This window comes from Solenopsis invicta, chromosome 7, assembly GCF_016802725.1.
Source record: "Solenopsis invicta isolate M01_SB chromosome 7, UNIL_Sinv_3.0, whole genome shotgun sequence".
NCBI classification, from domain to species: domain Eukaryota; kingdom Metazoa; phylum Arthropoda; class Insecta; order Hymenoptera; family Formicidae; genus Solenopsis; species Solenopsis invicta.
In genome coordinates this window covers 9,480,494-9,496,522 of record NC_052670.1, presented here as the reverse complement: position 1 = coordinate 9,496,522, position 16,029 = coordinate 9,480,494, and the positions used below count along the sequence as shown (strand labels likewise).

General features: G+C 34.5%; 3 protein-coding genes across 9 annotated transcripts in view; 2 read left to right on the top strand and 1 right to left on the bottom strand.

The window, feature by feature from the left end:
* LOC105198247 (chondroitin sulfate proteoglycan 4) overlaps positions 1 to 5,343 on the top strand; it is a 54,035-nt gene extending 48,692 nt beyond the window's left edge. For all 4 annotated transcript variants that reach the window (XM_026137173.2, XM_026137172.2, XM_011164901.3 and 1 more), the window contains 2 exons: positions 8 to 414; positions 604 to 5,343. In XM_026137173.2, coding sequence (XP_025992958.2) covers positions 8 to 414; positions 604 to 2,562 — 2,366 coding nt within the window. In that variant the 3' untranslated portion in view covers positions 2,563 to 5,343. The remainder of the gene's footprint in view (positions 1 to 7; positions 415 to 603) is intronic.
* Positions 5,344 to 8,097: 2,754 nt separating this feature from the next.
* LOC105198250 (neutral alpha-glucosidase AB) lies at positions 8,098 to 12,490 on the top strand. Of its 2 annotated transcripts, none has more exons than XM_011164907.3 (7): positions 8,098 to 8,195; positions 8,730 to 8,825; positions 8,897 to 9,307; positions 9,387 to 9,722; positions 9,803 to 10,049; positions 10,127 to 11,684; positions 11,788 to 12,490. In XM_011164907.3, the coding sequence occupies exons 1-7, from the start codon at positions 8,179 to 8,181 to the stop codon at positions 11,898 to 11,900; spliced, it is 2,778 nt and encodes a 925-aa protein (XP_011163209.2). In that variant the 5' UTR covers positions 8,098 to 8,178; the 3' UTR covers positions 11,901 to 12,490. The 2 variants fall into 2 exon arrangements, with proteins under 2 accessions (XP_011163209.2, XP_011163210.2); XM_011164908.3 differs by lacking the exon at positions 8,098 to 8,195 and adding an exon at positions 8,423 to 8,604.
* Positions 12,491 to 13,026: 536 nt separating this feature from the next.
* On the bottom strand, positions 13,027 to 15,726 carry LOC105198249 (Golgi pH regulator). Of its 3 annotated transcripts, none has more exons than XM_011164906.3 (8): positions 15,518 to 15,726; positions 14,857 to 15,020; positions 14,693 to 14,799; positions 14,210 to 14,620; positions 13,949 to 14,130; positions 13,690 to 13,875; positions 13,358 to 13,423; positions 13,027 to 13,257 (listed from the first exon to the last, which is right to left on the bottom strand). In XM_011164906.3, the coding sequence occupies exons 1-8, from the start codon at positions 15,557 to 15,559 to the stop codon at positions 13,057 to 13,059; spliced, it is 1,359 nt and encodes a 452-aa protein (XP_011163208.1). In that variant the 5' UTR covers positions 15,560 to 15,726; the 3' UTR covers positions 13,027 to 13,056. The 3 variants fall into 3 exon arrangements, with proteins under 3 accessions (XP_011163208.1, XP_011163207.1, XP_025992956.1); XM_011164905.3 differs by having other exon boundaries at positions 15,220 to 15,691; XM_026137171.2 differs by having other exon boundaries at positions 15,493 to 15,688.
* Positions 15,727 to 16,029: the final 303 nt, after the last annotated feature.

Here is a 16,029-nt window from a genome sequence, read left to right as displayed (position 1 = left end):
TTTTCAGATGGATCTGACGGCGAGTTCATTTTCGTTTTAAGCGATGGTGTACACACGACGAAGTCTTACACGATTTTTATCACCACAAAGCCAATTCGTCTGAACATCGAACACAATATGCCTCTTAATGTCTTCCCCCTTACTAGGAAATTAATATCAGACAAACTCTTATTAACGACATGTTCCGACGAAGCGAGGGAGATTAGATACACTGTGCGAAATGGGCCCCATTTAGGCAAAGTTATAATGGAGACAAGTGAAGGAGTATGGCTGGAGGTCGAGCGATTTACTCAGAGAGATATAAACAATAGCAAAGTGATTTATGAGCACACCAAGCAGTTCATGGACCTTACGGCCAACGACTCTTTCACATTTGATGTCGAAACACACTTCGCTGGAACTTTAACAAATCAGGTATATGACTAAACATTTAACATCTATTATAAATATATTATTTTCTATTACACCGTACTTTATAATTATTAAAGACGTTACATTTTCAATAAGTTCAGAAATTCAATACCTTTAACATTTAAAACTGAGAACTTTGAGAACTTTGAGTAATTTTACTTTATCTCTAACAGACTACTTTGTGTATCGCAGGTTTTCCAAATAGATATATCAGTTTCAAGCGGTGGCTTAGATAGGTACATTACTACGAAAACCGTGAAAGTCATGGAGGGTGCCTCTGCGGAGGTCGTCATGAATATAAGTGGCATCGTATCGTTTCTACAAATTAACGCCGGAATCCCGAATCCAGCGGTATTATCAAGATTAGTTCATCAACCCAGTCACGGACACGTAATGCTTCTACCGGATTTAAACGTGACCACTTTTACGCAACCGCAAGTCGAGGGTGGAAAAATCGCTTATTACCACGATCACTCGGACACTCTGGAAGACCGCATTCAATTCTCGCTATACTTGACACCTGGCCACGTGTTACTTTGTGACACCAGTGTTCCCGTCGTCATCGAGCCAATCAACGATCAGCCTTTCAAACTCATCACCAACGACCCGTACATGATGGTCGTGCAAAATCAAAATCAGACGATCACCCAGGAGAACCTTTTGACCACCGATCCCGACACTCCACCGGAAGAAATTACGTACGACGTGATTTCAGGACCGACATTCGGCAGATTATTGCTTTTGCCGTTCAATCAAAATACTTCAGAAGTGCGCCCAGTGGAAAAGTTCACTCAATACGACGTGGATTCTAATCGAGTGGTGTACGAGCACAATGGAACATTGCAAACCGCTTCTTTCTACTTCAGGGTCGGGGATGGTGCCTACACTCCGATCTATAGAGTCTTTAATGTCCATATTTTAGCTATACGATTGAATGTGACGGTAACCGGTCCGGTAAGTTTGCAGCAAGGCTCGAATATAGCATTTATCTCGGAGAACGACGTTAAGCTTGACACAAATGCGCGTCAAGATCTAGTGACCTACGAGATTACAACGCATCCAAAACACGGCATATTATACGTGCGGGATAGTGCCGCGGCGACGTTCAAGCAGACCGATCTACTGTCGAAAAGCGTGATATTCAGGCAGACCGACATGACAGTGTCGAACGATAGCTTGGAACTGTCGGCGCGATTGAGTGGTTTCGAGCAAAAGCATATACGCATAGAAATCAAGGTCGTGCCTCTCATGATCATGAAGTCGATGACGGCTTTGGCGAGCGAGAAGAATCGAATAACTATACAATATCTGGATGCGACTCCTTTAGCGAAATTAACGACCAGCAATCCCGTTTACACCATCGCGAAAAAGCCAAAATACGCGAAAATCAAGAGAATTATCAGAAGCTCCTCGGCGTCCGGCGAGAAAAGAGGTGCGCGCGAGCGAGAAGTGGCGCGTTTTTCACATCAAGAAATTATTTCCGGGGTAATATATCTGGTATGCAGAAAAATTCCATCGATAGACGGTGTCGCGGACAGCTTCAGCTTTATCCTCGCGGCGTCGACTTTCCAGCCGGCCATGGGCGACTTCGAATTTCACATTAAACTCGACATAGACGACGACAATATCACTTTGGGCGGTCCAATGGATCCGGTCGGTCACGAGGGCGAGATGGCAATTGCGCCGAACATGAGCAACGATTATCTGTTAATTCTCGGTATGTTGCTCGGCGTGTTCCTTCTCGGTGTGGTCGTGATTATCACGATCAGGTGTCGGCACAACAAGTATAAGCACGCCGAGGAAGAGAAAGCGGAAACCACGCCCGCTGTAGGAGTGATGCCACTTCCCAGACCTCCGGATCATTTGATGCCGGCCACTCCACATCTGAAGCCCTTCGGTAATGATCACAACAGCGTGACGGCCAGCACGCCTCTACCGATGCTGCCCTCGACATTACCTCAGTGTAAAGTGATACCCTTGAGCCCTCTAGAAAGCGGTTCGGAGATCGACGTATCTGCAAGATATCCTTATGGCGTGGCGGACGGCGATGAATGGAGTAGCTTCGACACTTCCGATCTACCTTGCCAGTCGGCCACAACTCAAAGGACCAAGAAAAACCCGTTGCTGAGGAGGGATCAATACTGGGTCTAGCAGGAGAGACACACGTTACGGTTTCCGCGAAGAAAGCCGTAGCGTCTCTTGACGTTTATCGTGCAGAAGTTGAAACTATCGTGGATATCATGGACTTAATGTGCCTAAGAAAAGTGAAATCTGCGACGAAGTTTATGGAAATCGTTTGTCCAAGTCCGAGATCATCGCGCTGAACACGTATTGAATAATGGTGAAGTGACATTTGATGTTTTAATGGAAAACTGGACGATCGTCAGCATTCATTCACGATGCATCCGATGCATTTTAATTAGGAAGAAAGCGAAGAAACTTTTATATTACAGGAGAGATTGAAAAGAATCGATGATCAATAATTCGCGATTCAAGATAGTTCGCAGTGTCTCGTGTACTATTAGCCTAAAATGATATAAACAAGAAACCTAGATCTTCTTGAATGTCACGACTATCGCCGCTATCACGAGCTCAATGTGCCTAAGAAATGTCTGACTCTGCTGACATTCTTTCCATTAATAAAAAAAAAAACAGCACGTCGATTTTTTCGTATGCCTACACTACGTCTCTTCCTTCCGACGGATTAAAATAGACTCGAATCGTTGAAAGACAGACCGATTGTTCAATGAAGCAAGACTCGCAACAAATTCAATTCTGGTCTAAGTGAAAAATCCGTCGGTTTACTGGCTCGTTCTAGAGTGCAGATTTTTCAGAAAAAAATTTTATGTTCCTTTTTATCCTTCCATTTTTACACCTTTTGTAAATCTAGGATAGTAAGATCGTTATATATAAAAGTGGCATTTATCGATCCCTATTGTCGTAAGTTCCAAAATAAAATAAAAAAATCGAAGCATTAAGATTTAAAAAAGGCGGAACTTTCGCTCTTAAGCTATAAACAAAGGAAACATCGAGTAAACGGGATAATACAGAAACTTTGTGAACACTGTATCGTAAAATGATCAAATATACGCAATGTAATCGAGAATATGTATGTTCCCGTTACCTTGTCACCAAAGAACGCAAACAAAATGCATTTATATTAACAGCTATACTCGAGTTTCGACATATCTTTTTATACCGCCGTACTGTACAAGTTCAAATTTTTATTTTCCTCCGATGTAGATCTCGCATGCGATCATTTCATTCTATCGTTACTCTGACTGTTTCGATATCGCTTATATTGTGCAAGTAAATGTAAATTGACAATTAACAATTGCCCGGCGAAACGCAGGAAGATCGAGTCGCTCTTTCTACGGCATTTATAATAACTTGTATTTTATTTTTACGTAACGACAGGCAATGAATTACGGCTTTTGTTAAAAATGTACTGTACAGCAGATAAACAACCCCTTTCGATTGATTACGTTATCATCTGTAGTTATCATCTGTAGTTCGATTGATTACGTTATCATATATAAAAGCGATTAATCGTTTTTTTGCGAATCATCCTCTTTTTACATTTTTTCCACGGCTAATCGATTACGATTATCTTGAATAGAATTACGCAGAATTTACAAAATACGTAATTCTCATCCGTTTTGTTTCTGTGTAAGCTTTAGCGAGCGATAGACACTGCCAGCGATAGGCAATGCCAAATATGATTCTTTGACGTATTTCAAATGCGAATTAGCAGTAACAGTCAAAGTCTATTAGCTGTTTTTTACACGAGTGAGAGTAGATCTTTTCTACTACGAATCGTTGACGCGCGGCGAGTTCGTAATTCATAAGCGATGAACGGGATTGTGCGTGCGTAATTTAATTATCTGAGAAAAATTTATTAATAGAGGCGTGTTAACGAGTTCGTTGAGTCTTAAGACAAATTTTACGTTATGTTACCCTTGAATTCACGGTAAACTCAATGAATCCACTTTTGGCCAACATCGAATAAATACGTTAGTCCAAAATTTGCTTCAATTTACAACAATAATTGTATAATTAAATTAAATTAATACCATAGATACAATTATTAAGTAAAAGTTATGCGTTAGTGTCAACAACAAAAATACAGTGATGCAGAATTGACTGCACGAACAATATAGATTAGTTAGACCAAATAGACAATAAAATATATATTTAAATAAATTGATGGAATTGTTCTTATGATACAAGAGAGATATTAAAATATCTTCAGACATTAATAAAATAATATTAATAACGATAACATTTGAAAAAGTATTTTAAATTGTCAGATCTATTGATATTCTTTATGTTCTGCCTCTCTTATTCTTATTTTAGCGCTGCTGGTTATTCAAAATTTTTTCTTTTAAAAGAGAAAAAAAACAATTTTTTTCCATTTGAACAACAGTCTATAATTGCCATATAAAATCACAATGTGTTGTTAAAAACAAATCTTGGACATTTTTGCAGAAATTCAAACACATGTCTGGCCAAAAGTGGATTAATTAATTTCCCTAAAATCTTAGAAGCGTACTTAATAAAATAGTTTAATGTGAATGTTGATTATAGCAATCATAATGATATATACATATATTATAATGCGTACGATATTTCTATGTAGAACGTACCGTTCCATAAATTTATAGCATACGCATTGATAGATTCTAATTAAAGACATTTTATCGAGAGAGTCAAAGAGAGAAAGAGAGAGAAAGAGAGAACCCGTTCGTTGATTAATGAATATGTTAGAGGCGAATTGTTAGGCTTTTTTACATCCACCAAAAGTGAACTGATCTGAGTGCCAAACTTCTATAACGTATAATATTATAATTATCATAGGACTTGTATTTTCCCTGCCGACTGAATGCATTACTCTTCTAATTCTAATAAATTGAATGTGCGATGTTAAGTAAATACGGTCTGATTTATTATTTACTGCATTGTGATGGCTTATGTTTTATTAATGATGCTATTCCGTGTTATTATACCTGGGTATAACCTCCGTCCTAAACAAACATTCTCTCATATTAATTTCAACACCTTTTTAATTTATTTTAACCTAATTTTTGCTGCTGCAAATATAATCAGAAATTCAACAATTCATTTAAAATGCTTATGCATCTACTATATACAATTTAGATTTATGAAAATGTTTTTATTTAATACTTTTAACAAATTATAGAAAACTACTTAATAGAATCAATAATTCTAATCGTTTTTTTTTGTGATACGAGTAACTTTTATTTGTGCTAATTAGTTTGTCTAAATAAATAAAAATTATGTACATACATCTATTTTTTTTTAGCTATATTCAGAAAGCTCAAACGAGAGAATAACGAAGTATCTTTTGTATTATAATACTAAAACAAATTACGAAATGCATATTGAGATAAATAACCATTTTGTTTGTAAACAAAATAATTATTTATCTCGGTATGAATTTTGTAATTCTTTTAGTATAATAATACAATAAACTTTCAATGTCGATAAGTTGCAATAATTTCCAATTGTATTCTCCAAATTAATATAAACAACAATGTATACATAAAGCATAGTTAGAAATACATTCTCTAACATCTGTAAATTCGTTGGTCGTTGTGTTCTAACATGTTTATTCCCAAACAGAAAAAGTCATCATGATATCAAAATGGCATCAAAATAACTCTAAAATGATTAAAAAGTTCTCAGTAAGCATAAAATCATTACTACATACTATATTATTATGATATTCAATAACATGTAACGTTTGCAAATATTTAACGTTATATTCAACATGAATAAATTTTGATCATGACTTGGAAATAATGTTTTTAAAATATTTTGACATTGTTTTGAAGATCGTGTATTAAATAAACTTTTTAAAACGTTTATATTATATATTATTTTAAAATATTCAAATAAAATGCATAAAATCAACATTTTATTTATTTTTTTAAATGTTTTAAAATAATATAATTTAAAATATTTTTATAAACATTTGTATAAACAAATATTAAATAAAAATTTTTGTTTTAAAAATGTCTCAAATAAGATTTTTAAAATGTTTATACAATATTATTTTAGCATATTAAAAAAAAACATAAAATACAATTAGCATTTTTTAATTTAAATGTTTCTTGTTTACTGGATCACTTATCGGTCAATTACAATTTATTTTAATATCATTTTGATCTTATCGAGTTGCTTGGGCTATCATCATAATTGCTGTTAATCATAAATCAACATTGCATGAAACAATAATTTCTCCCAATTGACTTTTTCGTACATAATTAAAAGTATGTACTTATGCTAATTGAGCTATACTGATTACAAATGCGGCGTAGTTATTGAGCGTAATAGTTTGTTTTCAAAGTTTACACAACGAAATGAACATGTATTGTACATTCCACAAATAGAGGCAGAAATTAATCTCTATGCTGTGCAAAAACTTACAATAACTGAACGACATCGCCGTGTTGGAATCCCCAAGCTCCGTCCAATCCTCTTTGATAAGCACGAGACCTGTTAAACAAAAAATTATATATATAATTACACATAAATCACATTGAGTACTGCGATATAACAGAGGTTGCTTTAACGTAAACAACAGCGGCGGTTGTCGCTGCTTGTGAATGTTTGCCAATGCGTACGTCAAGCATGGTTAATAATTTAATGATGATCGATTCGGCTAATTGGCCAACTATGTATACACGTACTATACACGTACGAGGGGACGATCTAAGTGCACCTCCAGCCAAATTTCTCTTGCATTATGAAAATAACAACGTGAAGTACGCAAGGAGAACTTCGGCTCAGGAACAATGCTGAAATTGCGACAACGATAGCGGTCACGCGCGATTAATCGAACCTCAAGGACTGTCCGATACGCAATTCTTCACGAGACGGCAATCGAGTTAATTCCTATTTCCTCGCACGGAATTCTTTTAGACTTTAGACAACAACCGCGAAAAATACGAAAAAGATTCGAACACACGACATGCGACACCCGCGACACTGCGCGACACGTACGCTCCGTGTTCCGTTTCTGACTCAAAGTGCAATATGGCGGCTTTTTGAATAGAGTGAAATAACCGAAGAAGCGGCAACTTCAAACGGGTAACTGGGCCCGCTTACTTTAGCGACAAGTTCACACTCGATGTAAAGATTATACACACACATGTTGTATATGCATGCACAAAATCCTGGTGGAAAAAATTCTACAAAATTTTGCAGAAATTTAAGAAATGCTACAAAAATCTACATGAAAACGATAGAATTGGAACGCTTTCTTAAATTTTTGTATTTTTGTGTAGAGCGTCGTTTCTCTAATTTCTAATTTCGGAAAAAATTGATTAATAGAAGTATTTTTAATAGTATTAAAAATGATAAGATTAGTAAATATTATTCCACTAGTAATGAAAAATACCGAAACATATGTAATTATTTTTATTTAAATATTAGTGGAAAATTTAAAAAATATATAGAATTAATTTTTATTTAAATAAAATATAAACGTATGTTACAATGTACATTTAAGACAAAAAATTATATTTGATGCATAAAACGTAATCAATTTTTTTATTAAATAAAATAAAAGAAAAGAAAAAAAATTGGTTCAAGCTCGTTTTGCCTGAGAAATTCAAATTAGTATTACAAATTTTATAATTAATATACTGATAAAATACCTCGTTGCGCCATCTGTAAAATCAATCGCGCACGATACCGCGCGAATTAGCGTGACGGCGGTACGGCAGTAGTTACTTCCTCAACATGGCTCCACGGATTCGGTAAGTTTATTTTCTATTTTTAATGTATGAACGTGATGAATATACGGATTTGTCGCGGGCCTACACGACATCGTTCGTTCTCGACGGTCGCGGCGGTCCTCGGTTGATTTTTCTGTCGTAAAATCTTGGCGTAGATTTTGCAAATCACCGATACGCCGCTGACGTGTCCCCTACGCGCGATGCTGTTTCCGATATGAATACTTTTTTTTTTTTTTTTCAATTAACTCGTCGCGTCGCCGGCCGCCAATTTAATCTAATCTATCGAACGACTGCGACACTGGCTTCCATACGCCACGGTGAGGTCGTACAGTATATAAACGAACGTCGCTGTGCAGTTTGTCACGCGCCACGTTTTCCGGCAGAATTTCCTCTCGGGGTCGTTACCCAGCTGGTCGTAAAAGAGCACAATGTAATGCTCGCCGATAAGCGTGATTTATAAATATTTTCTCATTCTATGATTTATGTAAAACATGGCCCATCGCGTTTCAGCAAATGTTGAGATTTGGGGTTCTAATTTTATTACAATTGTTTCAGGTTGACTCTATTCTTAATACTATTATGTTCTGCATTCATTACTGATGCAGTCAATAGAGACAACTTCAAAAGATGCGATCAGAGCAGCTTCTGCCGGTAAGGATCAATTGTTACTGCGAGTATTGTCATTTGACAGGTAGCTGTAATCTGTGTTTTGCTTCTTGTAGACGGTGCAGAGGAGTCGAGTCTGGAAAAACTCCATATAGGCTACTGCCAGATAAACTCATACAGAATGAATCAATGATCGTCATAGACCTATTTAATAAAGATACGGGTGTCACTTATGTGGTACAACTTACCACATTGAAAGAAAACACATTTCGGTTACACATAAATGAAAAGAATCCTCTGCATCCCAGATACGAAAATCAATATGCGTTATATGATCAGCCACAAACAGTGGAAATGGATTTTGTGGAGACCACGGCTGAAGCTATAACTGTAACCAAAGGTGGAAATAAAGCCATTTTATACATTAATCCATTTAAAGTAGAATTATATTCCCAAGGTATTTTGACAATATCGGCAAATGCTCGTGGTCTCATGAGATTTGAACATTTGCGTACAAAACCAGTAAAGTGAGTATTGCTAAAAGATAAAATTATTACATTATGATTTCCATAAAATAATATATGTTATTACTTGTATGTTATATAGACCAGAAGGTGAAAATGCTGAAACAAATGCAGAAAATGTAGAAACAAAAAATACTACATATCCAGGAGATGGTGCTGACAATGATTCTGGTGCCTGGGAAGAAAATTTCAAAGAACATCATGATGCAAAACCATATGGACCAGAAGCTATTGCCATGGATTTCAGCTTTCCTGGAGCAGAACATGCCTATGGCATTCCAGAACATGCTGATTCACTTGCATTGCAATCGACTAAATCTACTGATCCATATAGATTATATAATCTAGATGTATTTGAATATGAAACAAATGAACGTATGTCTTTGTATGGTGCTATCCCAGTTCTCTATGCTCATGGGTAAAAATACATTAAATAAGTTGATAAACTCTAGGATTCTTGAAAATATTCTTGCAAAATTAATTTGTGTAATATTGTAGAAAGGAAAGATCGACGGCTGTTTTCTGGCACAATACAGCAGAAACATGGATTGACATTTTATCAAGTGCAGACAATAACGTTGTAGAAAGCATTGTTAATTTTGTATCTGGAACAAAGAAATCCCAGGTGGATGCTCATTTTATGTCAGAATCCGGAGTAATTGATGTATTCTTTATGCTGGGTCCGCAACCACTTGACGTCTTTAGACAATACACCGTTTTAACTGGCACAGCTCCTTTGCCACAGGTATGTTGAATAAATATGTAAAAAATTAGAATCTTTTATGTTATCTGTTAAAAATTTTCTTAAAATATGTGTTTTAGATGTTTGCACTTGGATATCATCAATCTCGTTGGAATTATAATGATCAGGACGATGTCGCAACGATCGCCGAAACTTTTGATACACATGATATACCGCTGGAAGTTATGTGGCTTGACATTGAATATACTGACAGCAAGAAATATTTTACATGGGATTCACGCAAATTTCCAAATCCTCTTGAAATGATACACAATCTTACTGCCAAAGGCAGAAAATTGGTAGTCATCATAGATCCTCATATTAAACGTGATAACAATTATTTCTTACATAATGATGCCACCAGCATGGGTTATTATATTAAAAACAGAGATGGAAAAGATTACGAGGGTTGGTGCTGGCCAGGAGCTTCGTCCTATTTAGACTTTTTTGATCCAAAAGTTGTTGAATATTATACTGGATTGTACAGTTTAGATAAATTCCATGGTACTACTAACGACGTTTACATTTGGAATGATATGAACGAACCAAGTGTGTTTAATGGACCTGAAGTAACAGCACCAAAGGATCTTATTCATTATGGAGGCTGGGAGCACAGAGACGTTCACAATATTAATGGACATATGTATATTCGTTCAACATATGAGGCTTTATTCCGTCGATCTGGTGGCTCCTTAAGACCTTTTGTCTTGACAAGATCCTTCTTTGCTGGCTCACAACGTTACGCGACAATGTGGACTGGCGATAATATGGCTGAATGGAGTCATCTTCGTATAAGCTATCCCATGTGTCTCTCAGTAGCTATATCCGGAATGTCGTTCTGTGGTGCAGATGTTGCAGGATTCTTTAAGAATCCAGATTCGGAATTATTCATTAGATGGTATCAAGCTGCGACATGGCTACCATTCTTCCGTCAGCACTCTCACATTGAGACAAAGAGACGCGAACCGTGGACATTTAACGAGGAAACTACTCAAATAGTTCGTGAAACGCTCAGACTGCGATATTCTTATCTTCCATTATGGTACACGCTCTTTAGAGAACACGAAATAAATGGTTATCCTGTTATACGTCCTTTATGGGCGCATTACCCAACTGAATCGGAAACATTTACTATCGATGATCAGTTGCTACTTGGTGATTCGATACTTGTACGCCCGGTATTCCAATCCAGTGCTACTGAAGTAGCAGTTTATTTCCCAGGGGAAGGCAAAGTTACTTGGTATGATATTGATACAATGCAGGCCTACCAGAAAGGAGGATATGTTAAAGTACCAGTAACAATCCACAAGATTCCTGTATTCCAAAGAAGTGGTTCTATCGTCCCACGAAAAATGAGAATACGACGTAGTACAGTTGCTATGAAGAATGATCCTTATACACTGATATTAATCGCTGATAGCAATGGCAAAGCCAACGGCAATTTATACATTGATGATGAAGTCAGCTTTGAATATCGTCATGGAAAATATTTATATTTAAGAATAACATTGGACAACAATAAGATAGTTTCAACTCTAATAGATAAATTAGCTTCATATGAAACACAAAGCTGGTTAGAAAGAATAGATATAGCTAATCCACCACAAGGAATAAAGTCTGCTCAACTGAAATCTCATAGTAAGTAAATTTGTGCTCTCTCTCTCTCTCTCTCTCTCTCTCTCTCTCTCTATATATATATATATATATAGAATACATTTTTATTAATATATATTTTTTACAGGTATGGGAAGTGTAACATTGGAAACTACATATAATCCACATAATAATGTATTAACGATACGTAAACCAGCTGTAAATATGGGCGAAGAATGGACCATTGAATTATTACGTTAGGATTATGATTTTACTCATAATCAACTCACAGTATACATACCATATTGCCAATTTTTCATTATTATTCAGTTATCTGTGATCTTGGTGATTGTTTCTTAGAATAAATATGAACACAATTTAGTTAAACGTTTTTACTTTTAAAAAAAGTAAAAATAATTGCTAATTTTTTGAGATTAATCAAACAACAGCATAATATTTTAAATGTTCCAGATATAAATTTTTGTAATTTACAATTCTTTGCTTTATAATTTAGTAAAAAAAATATATATATATTCCAGATTATTGTGGTACATTGCAACAAAAACTATTATAAAAAAAAAAAAAAAATTAGTAGTAGGCAAATTGACCAATAAGAGCCAGCACAGAATATCTTTGTGCAATTAATCATTTTTTTATTGAAAAATTGATCGTAAAGAACGTTTGTTATAAACATTAATAACACATATTACAATAAATATAACATTATTTTCTATATCTTGTAATTTTCTAAAATGAGAATTCATGTTATTTTTGCTTCTATTTGAAACTACGGATTCTGCCTTTTCTTACGTCATTATATTTGTTAATATAATATACAAGAATTTAACTTATTGTGCGCAGGTTTATTTAGCATCATATATGTTAATTACCTAAATCCATTTTATTACATTTGTAAGCGACAGAAAAAATACGGAACTAACCGAGATTTAAATTCCAGAACTTGTTCCGTAAGCTATCGCTCGATGCTAAGCTATGAATGCTAAGCTATGACGTTTCACTGAGATCGCTCGCTTAACATCTAACGGCCTTTACGATTCTTAATCTTTTATATAATTATTTATTGTTTTTACTTTGTTCTTCTTTGATTTACAATAAATGTAGACTTTTTTTCTTTGAAACGTATTAACTGCGTACATAGAAAAACTATTATATATCAAAAATATTTACATATATTATTTGAAAAATTACATGTCAAAAATATTTATCATTAAAATGTATATCATTTAAAGTTGTTATTATCAACATTATAAACTACATTTTTAAAGTTTTATCACCTTTTGCCAAAAATGAACAATTTTAGTAATTTATCTACCAAAATATTAAATGTAGGTTTTAAATAAATTTCATATAAATAAGGCTGATAAGATTTTTCTCAATAAAAAGTATCTTTATTTCGTTATATGTGTTCCGTTGGTGCATGTTTATGAGCTAAGTATAAAAACACTATTGATGATAACGCTGATACCAAGAAAATAACATCGAACCATCTATGATAAAAATTAAACTGTAATTCTCCTAATACTTGTGTTATTATAATGCGGTATTCTGCCGGCATATTCATTCGCATAAGGAGTACGGAAGATACAAAATACATTCCCTGAAAACGAGAATAACAACGTAGAATTTAGAATGTGAATAAATTCTAGAATTATATGTTTTTTATTATACAAACTTAATTTTATATAGATCAACCTTACCATTATTTGCGCAAGTATAAGTACAATAATATTCGACGATTTGCTGCTCGATATGGCATAGAAAAACTACAAAAGGAAGATCAGTAGTGAGTAATTGTTATTAAAATAATTGCTGAGGCAACGAAAAATTAATATTCATATATCTTTTACTCGTACATACATTGTTTTATTTACAATATTAGGAATATATTATATAAGATGAACAATTATATATATATATACACACACACACGTGTGTGTGTGTGTGTGTGTGCATCATTTTATAGGAATTAAAAAAATGTATAAAACTGCTATACAAGATGCTAAATAACTACTATGTATATTTTTCATACCTTTGTCAGAGTTAACAATAACCCACGTATGGACGTTACAACAATGCAGCCAACGAGGTAAAAAGAAATATGTTGCGACCAAAATGTAACATCGATATTGAAACCAATCCAATGTACTGCAATCTCGATTCCTCTAGTTACAGGATCTTTTTTTCCGACTCGATCAAATACTATGTTGATTGTAGACTATAAAATATGATAAAATTGTATATACTGATCAAAAAAAAGATTACGTAAATTATTAACTAAATACACTTACAATGAATATCTTCCAAGTACAGTATAAAGAGAAGAAATAACCTAGAAAATTAAAATATTTTCCTTGCCAAGTGGCAGCCCACTCCAGACGTTCTCTTGCATTTTGTATGTCATGTGCTTCTAAAAATAATTGCCTTGATAATTCCTCTAGCGCGGTAACTTCTATTTGTAATTGCTTTATACCTGTAAAACGATATGCATTGTGTCATTAGGATAGATAGTCTTCATAGCTTCTTTGCAATGTTAAAGAGAATATATATACTTTCTTGGTTTCCCTTTGTGCCACCCAATGGACCCAACATCCCCCATAGTCGAGATCGAGTTTCGGTTTGTCCATCAGCTTCACCTTTTTTAGCCAATGCAATTCTTTTCTTTTTGGCGATAATCATGTCCATAGTTTGTAACAATCGTTTCTCTATAGACTGTACGTCCGTGTAAGAAACTGGACGCATAAAATAAGCCATTGAGGTATATGGATAATTCACAGCACCAAAACCCGACAGAAGGGCCATTACAGTGACACCTATAACACCTATTCTACTGACACCTTGCTCTATAGACAGTAATCCTTTCTTGGGACTAAGTATGGGAAAAGGATCACCTATTTTCCAGAATAGGTAGAGATAGAAAAGATATATGACAACTGTCAATGGTCTTATTAGATTCAGTCTCACTGCACAGAAAAGATTTAGATTTGACAAAGATAAATAGTAGAAATATAATGCTAAAGATAATGAATACATACCAAATCTGATATTGCTGATAATAAAATACGCTATATAAAATGGGATCAGAACTATCACCATAAATAGAAGCATGTAAAGGCCAACATTCCAATGGAAATATCTAGAACTGAAGAAAAACAGTATGTCATATCTTAAATAACAAAATGTAAGTTTATTTTCTTACCTTGAGTCAAGCACTCCTGCTATTTCAAAAATAATTAATTCAAACATAGTACATGACAACGAAAATGTTATCGAGAAAATTAGTTGTACTAGTCTATGATGAACTTCATAATCTCTGAATAATTTCTTCACAAAAAACACCCATCCTCCTACGAAGAAAATTACCTGAAATATATATAAATAAAGGGAGATAAATGGAAATTATCTTTTGTATATAAAAGATTCTATCTGTGAATTGTCAAATTAACTCTTTCTAAAAATATAACATTGAAACATATGTGTAAGATTCCAACATTTTACTAAATAAACTGCAAAATTTTACAGTACAAAATTTATTGTAGTATCCTCAAAAATATATACATACATTTCTCAATTCAGTTACAGTTTCAATAAATATATTATACGCAGAAAAATCCATAAATATTAATAATCCTCAAAGAATTAATGCTGATTAAGGGTATAATAAGGAATCTTTTCAATATACAACTAAAAGATTTGTACAATTTTAGATTATGCTTTATATGAAACATCGTTAATAAAGAAACAAATAATCGTTCACATTATTTAGAATGTGCTCACGTATGAAGCACCGTACTCTATAACCTTAATCAGTTCAGGAAGTATTGATAAATCTGACTTTTGTAGTGGAAACGAATTTCCACCTGTGTTACGAGAATCACGATAGTGTCCTCGATGAAACCCATTTTCCACTATCGCAATTTTTACTTCGCATCGCGAAGTTTTGACCGGCGATGCTAAGCACTTGACAGGACGCAGGTGGTTTTAATGGTTTTAAATACAACGAAATGACAACGTAAAGGCTTGTCCAAAAGAAAAATTTATATGGCCGCGTGGCACCAATCGAACTTATCGAACTAGTGTAGAACGAAAAGCGTTCTCAAAGGCAGCCAGAGACGGAACGCCAAATTGGACAAAATCTTGGACGTGTCATCGGCCACCGAATCCCATTCATTTCAATAAAATAGAATGACAAAAAAGCGCGCTAACATTTTTACGAACACAGGATGACTTTATTTTTGCGAAATACATTTATTCTATCGCAATGAGACGAATTGCTGCAAAAATTAATAAAGCTACATTCCAAAACATCTTCTTCGAGGAAAATTTTACTCGATATAGTACAATATACGTTACGACAGTCGCGGGCGTCGCT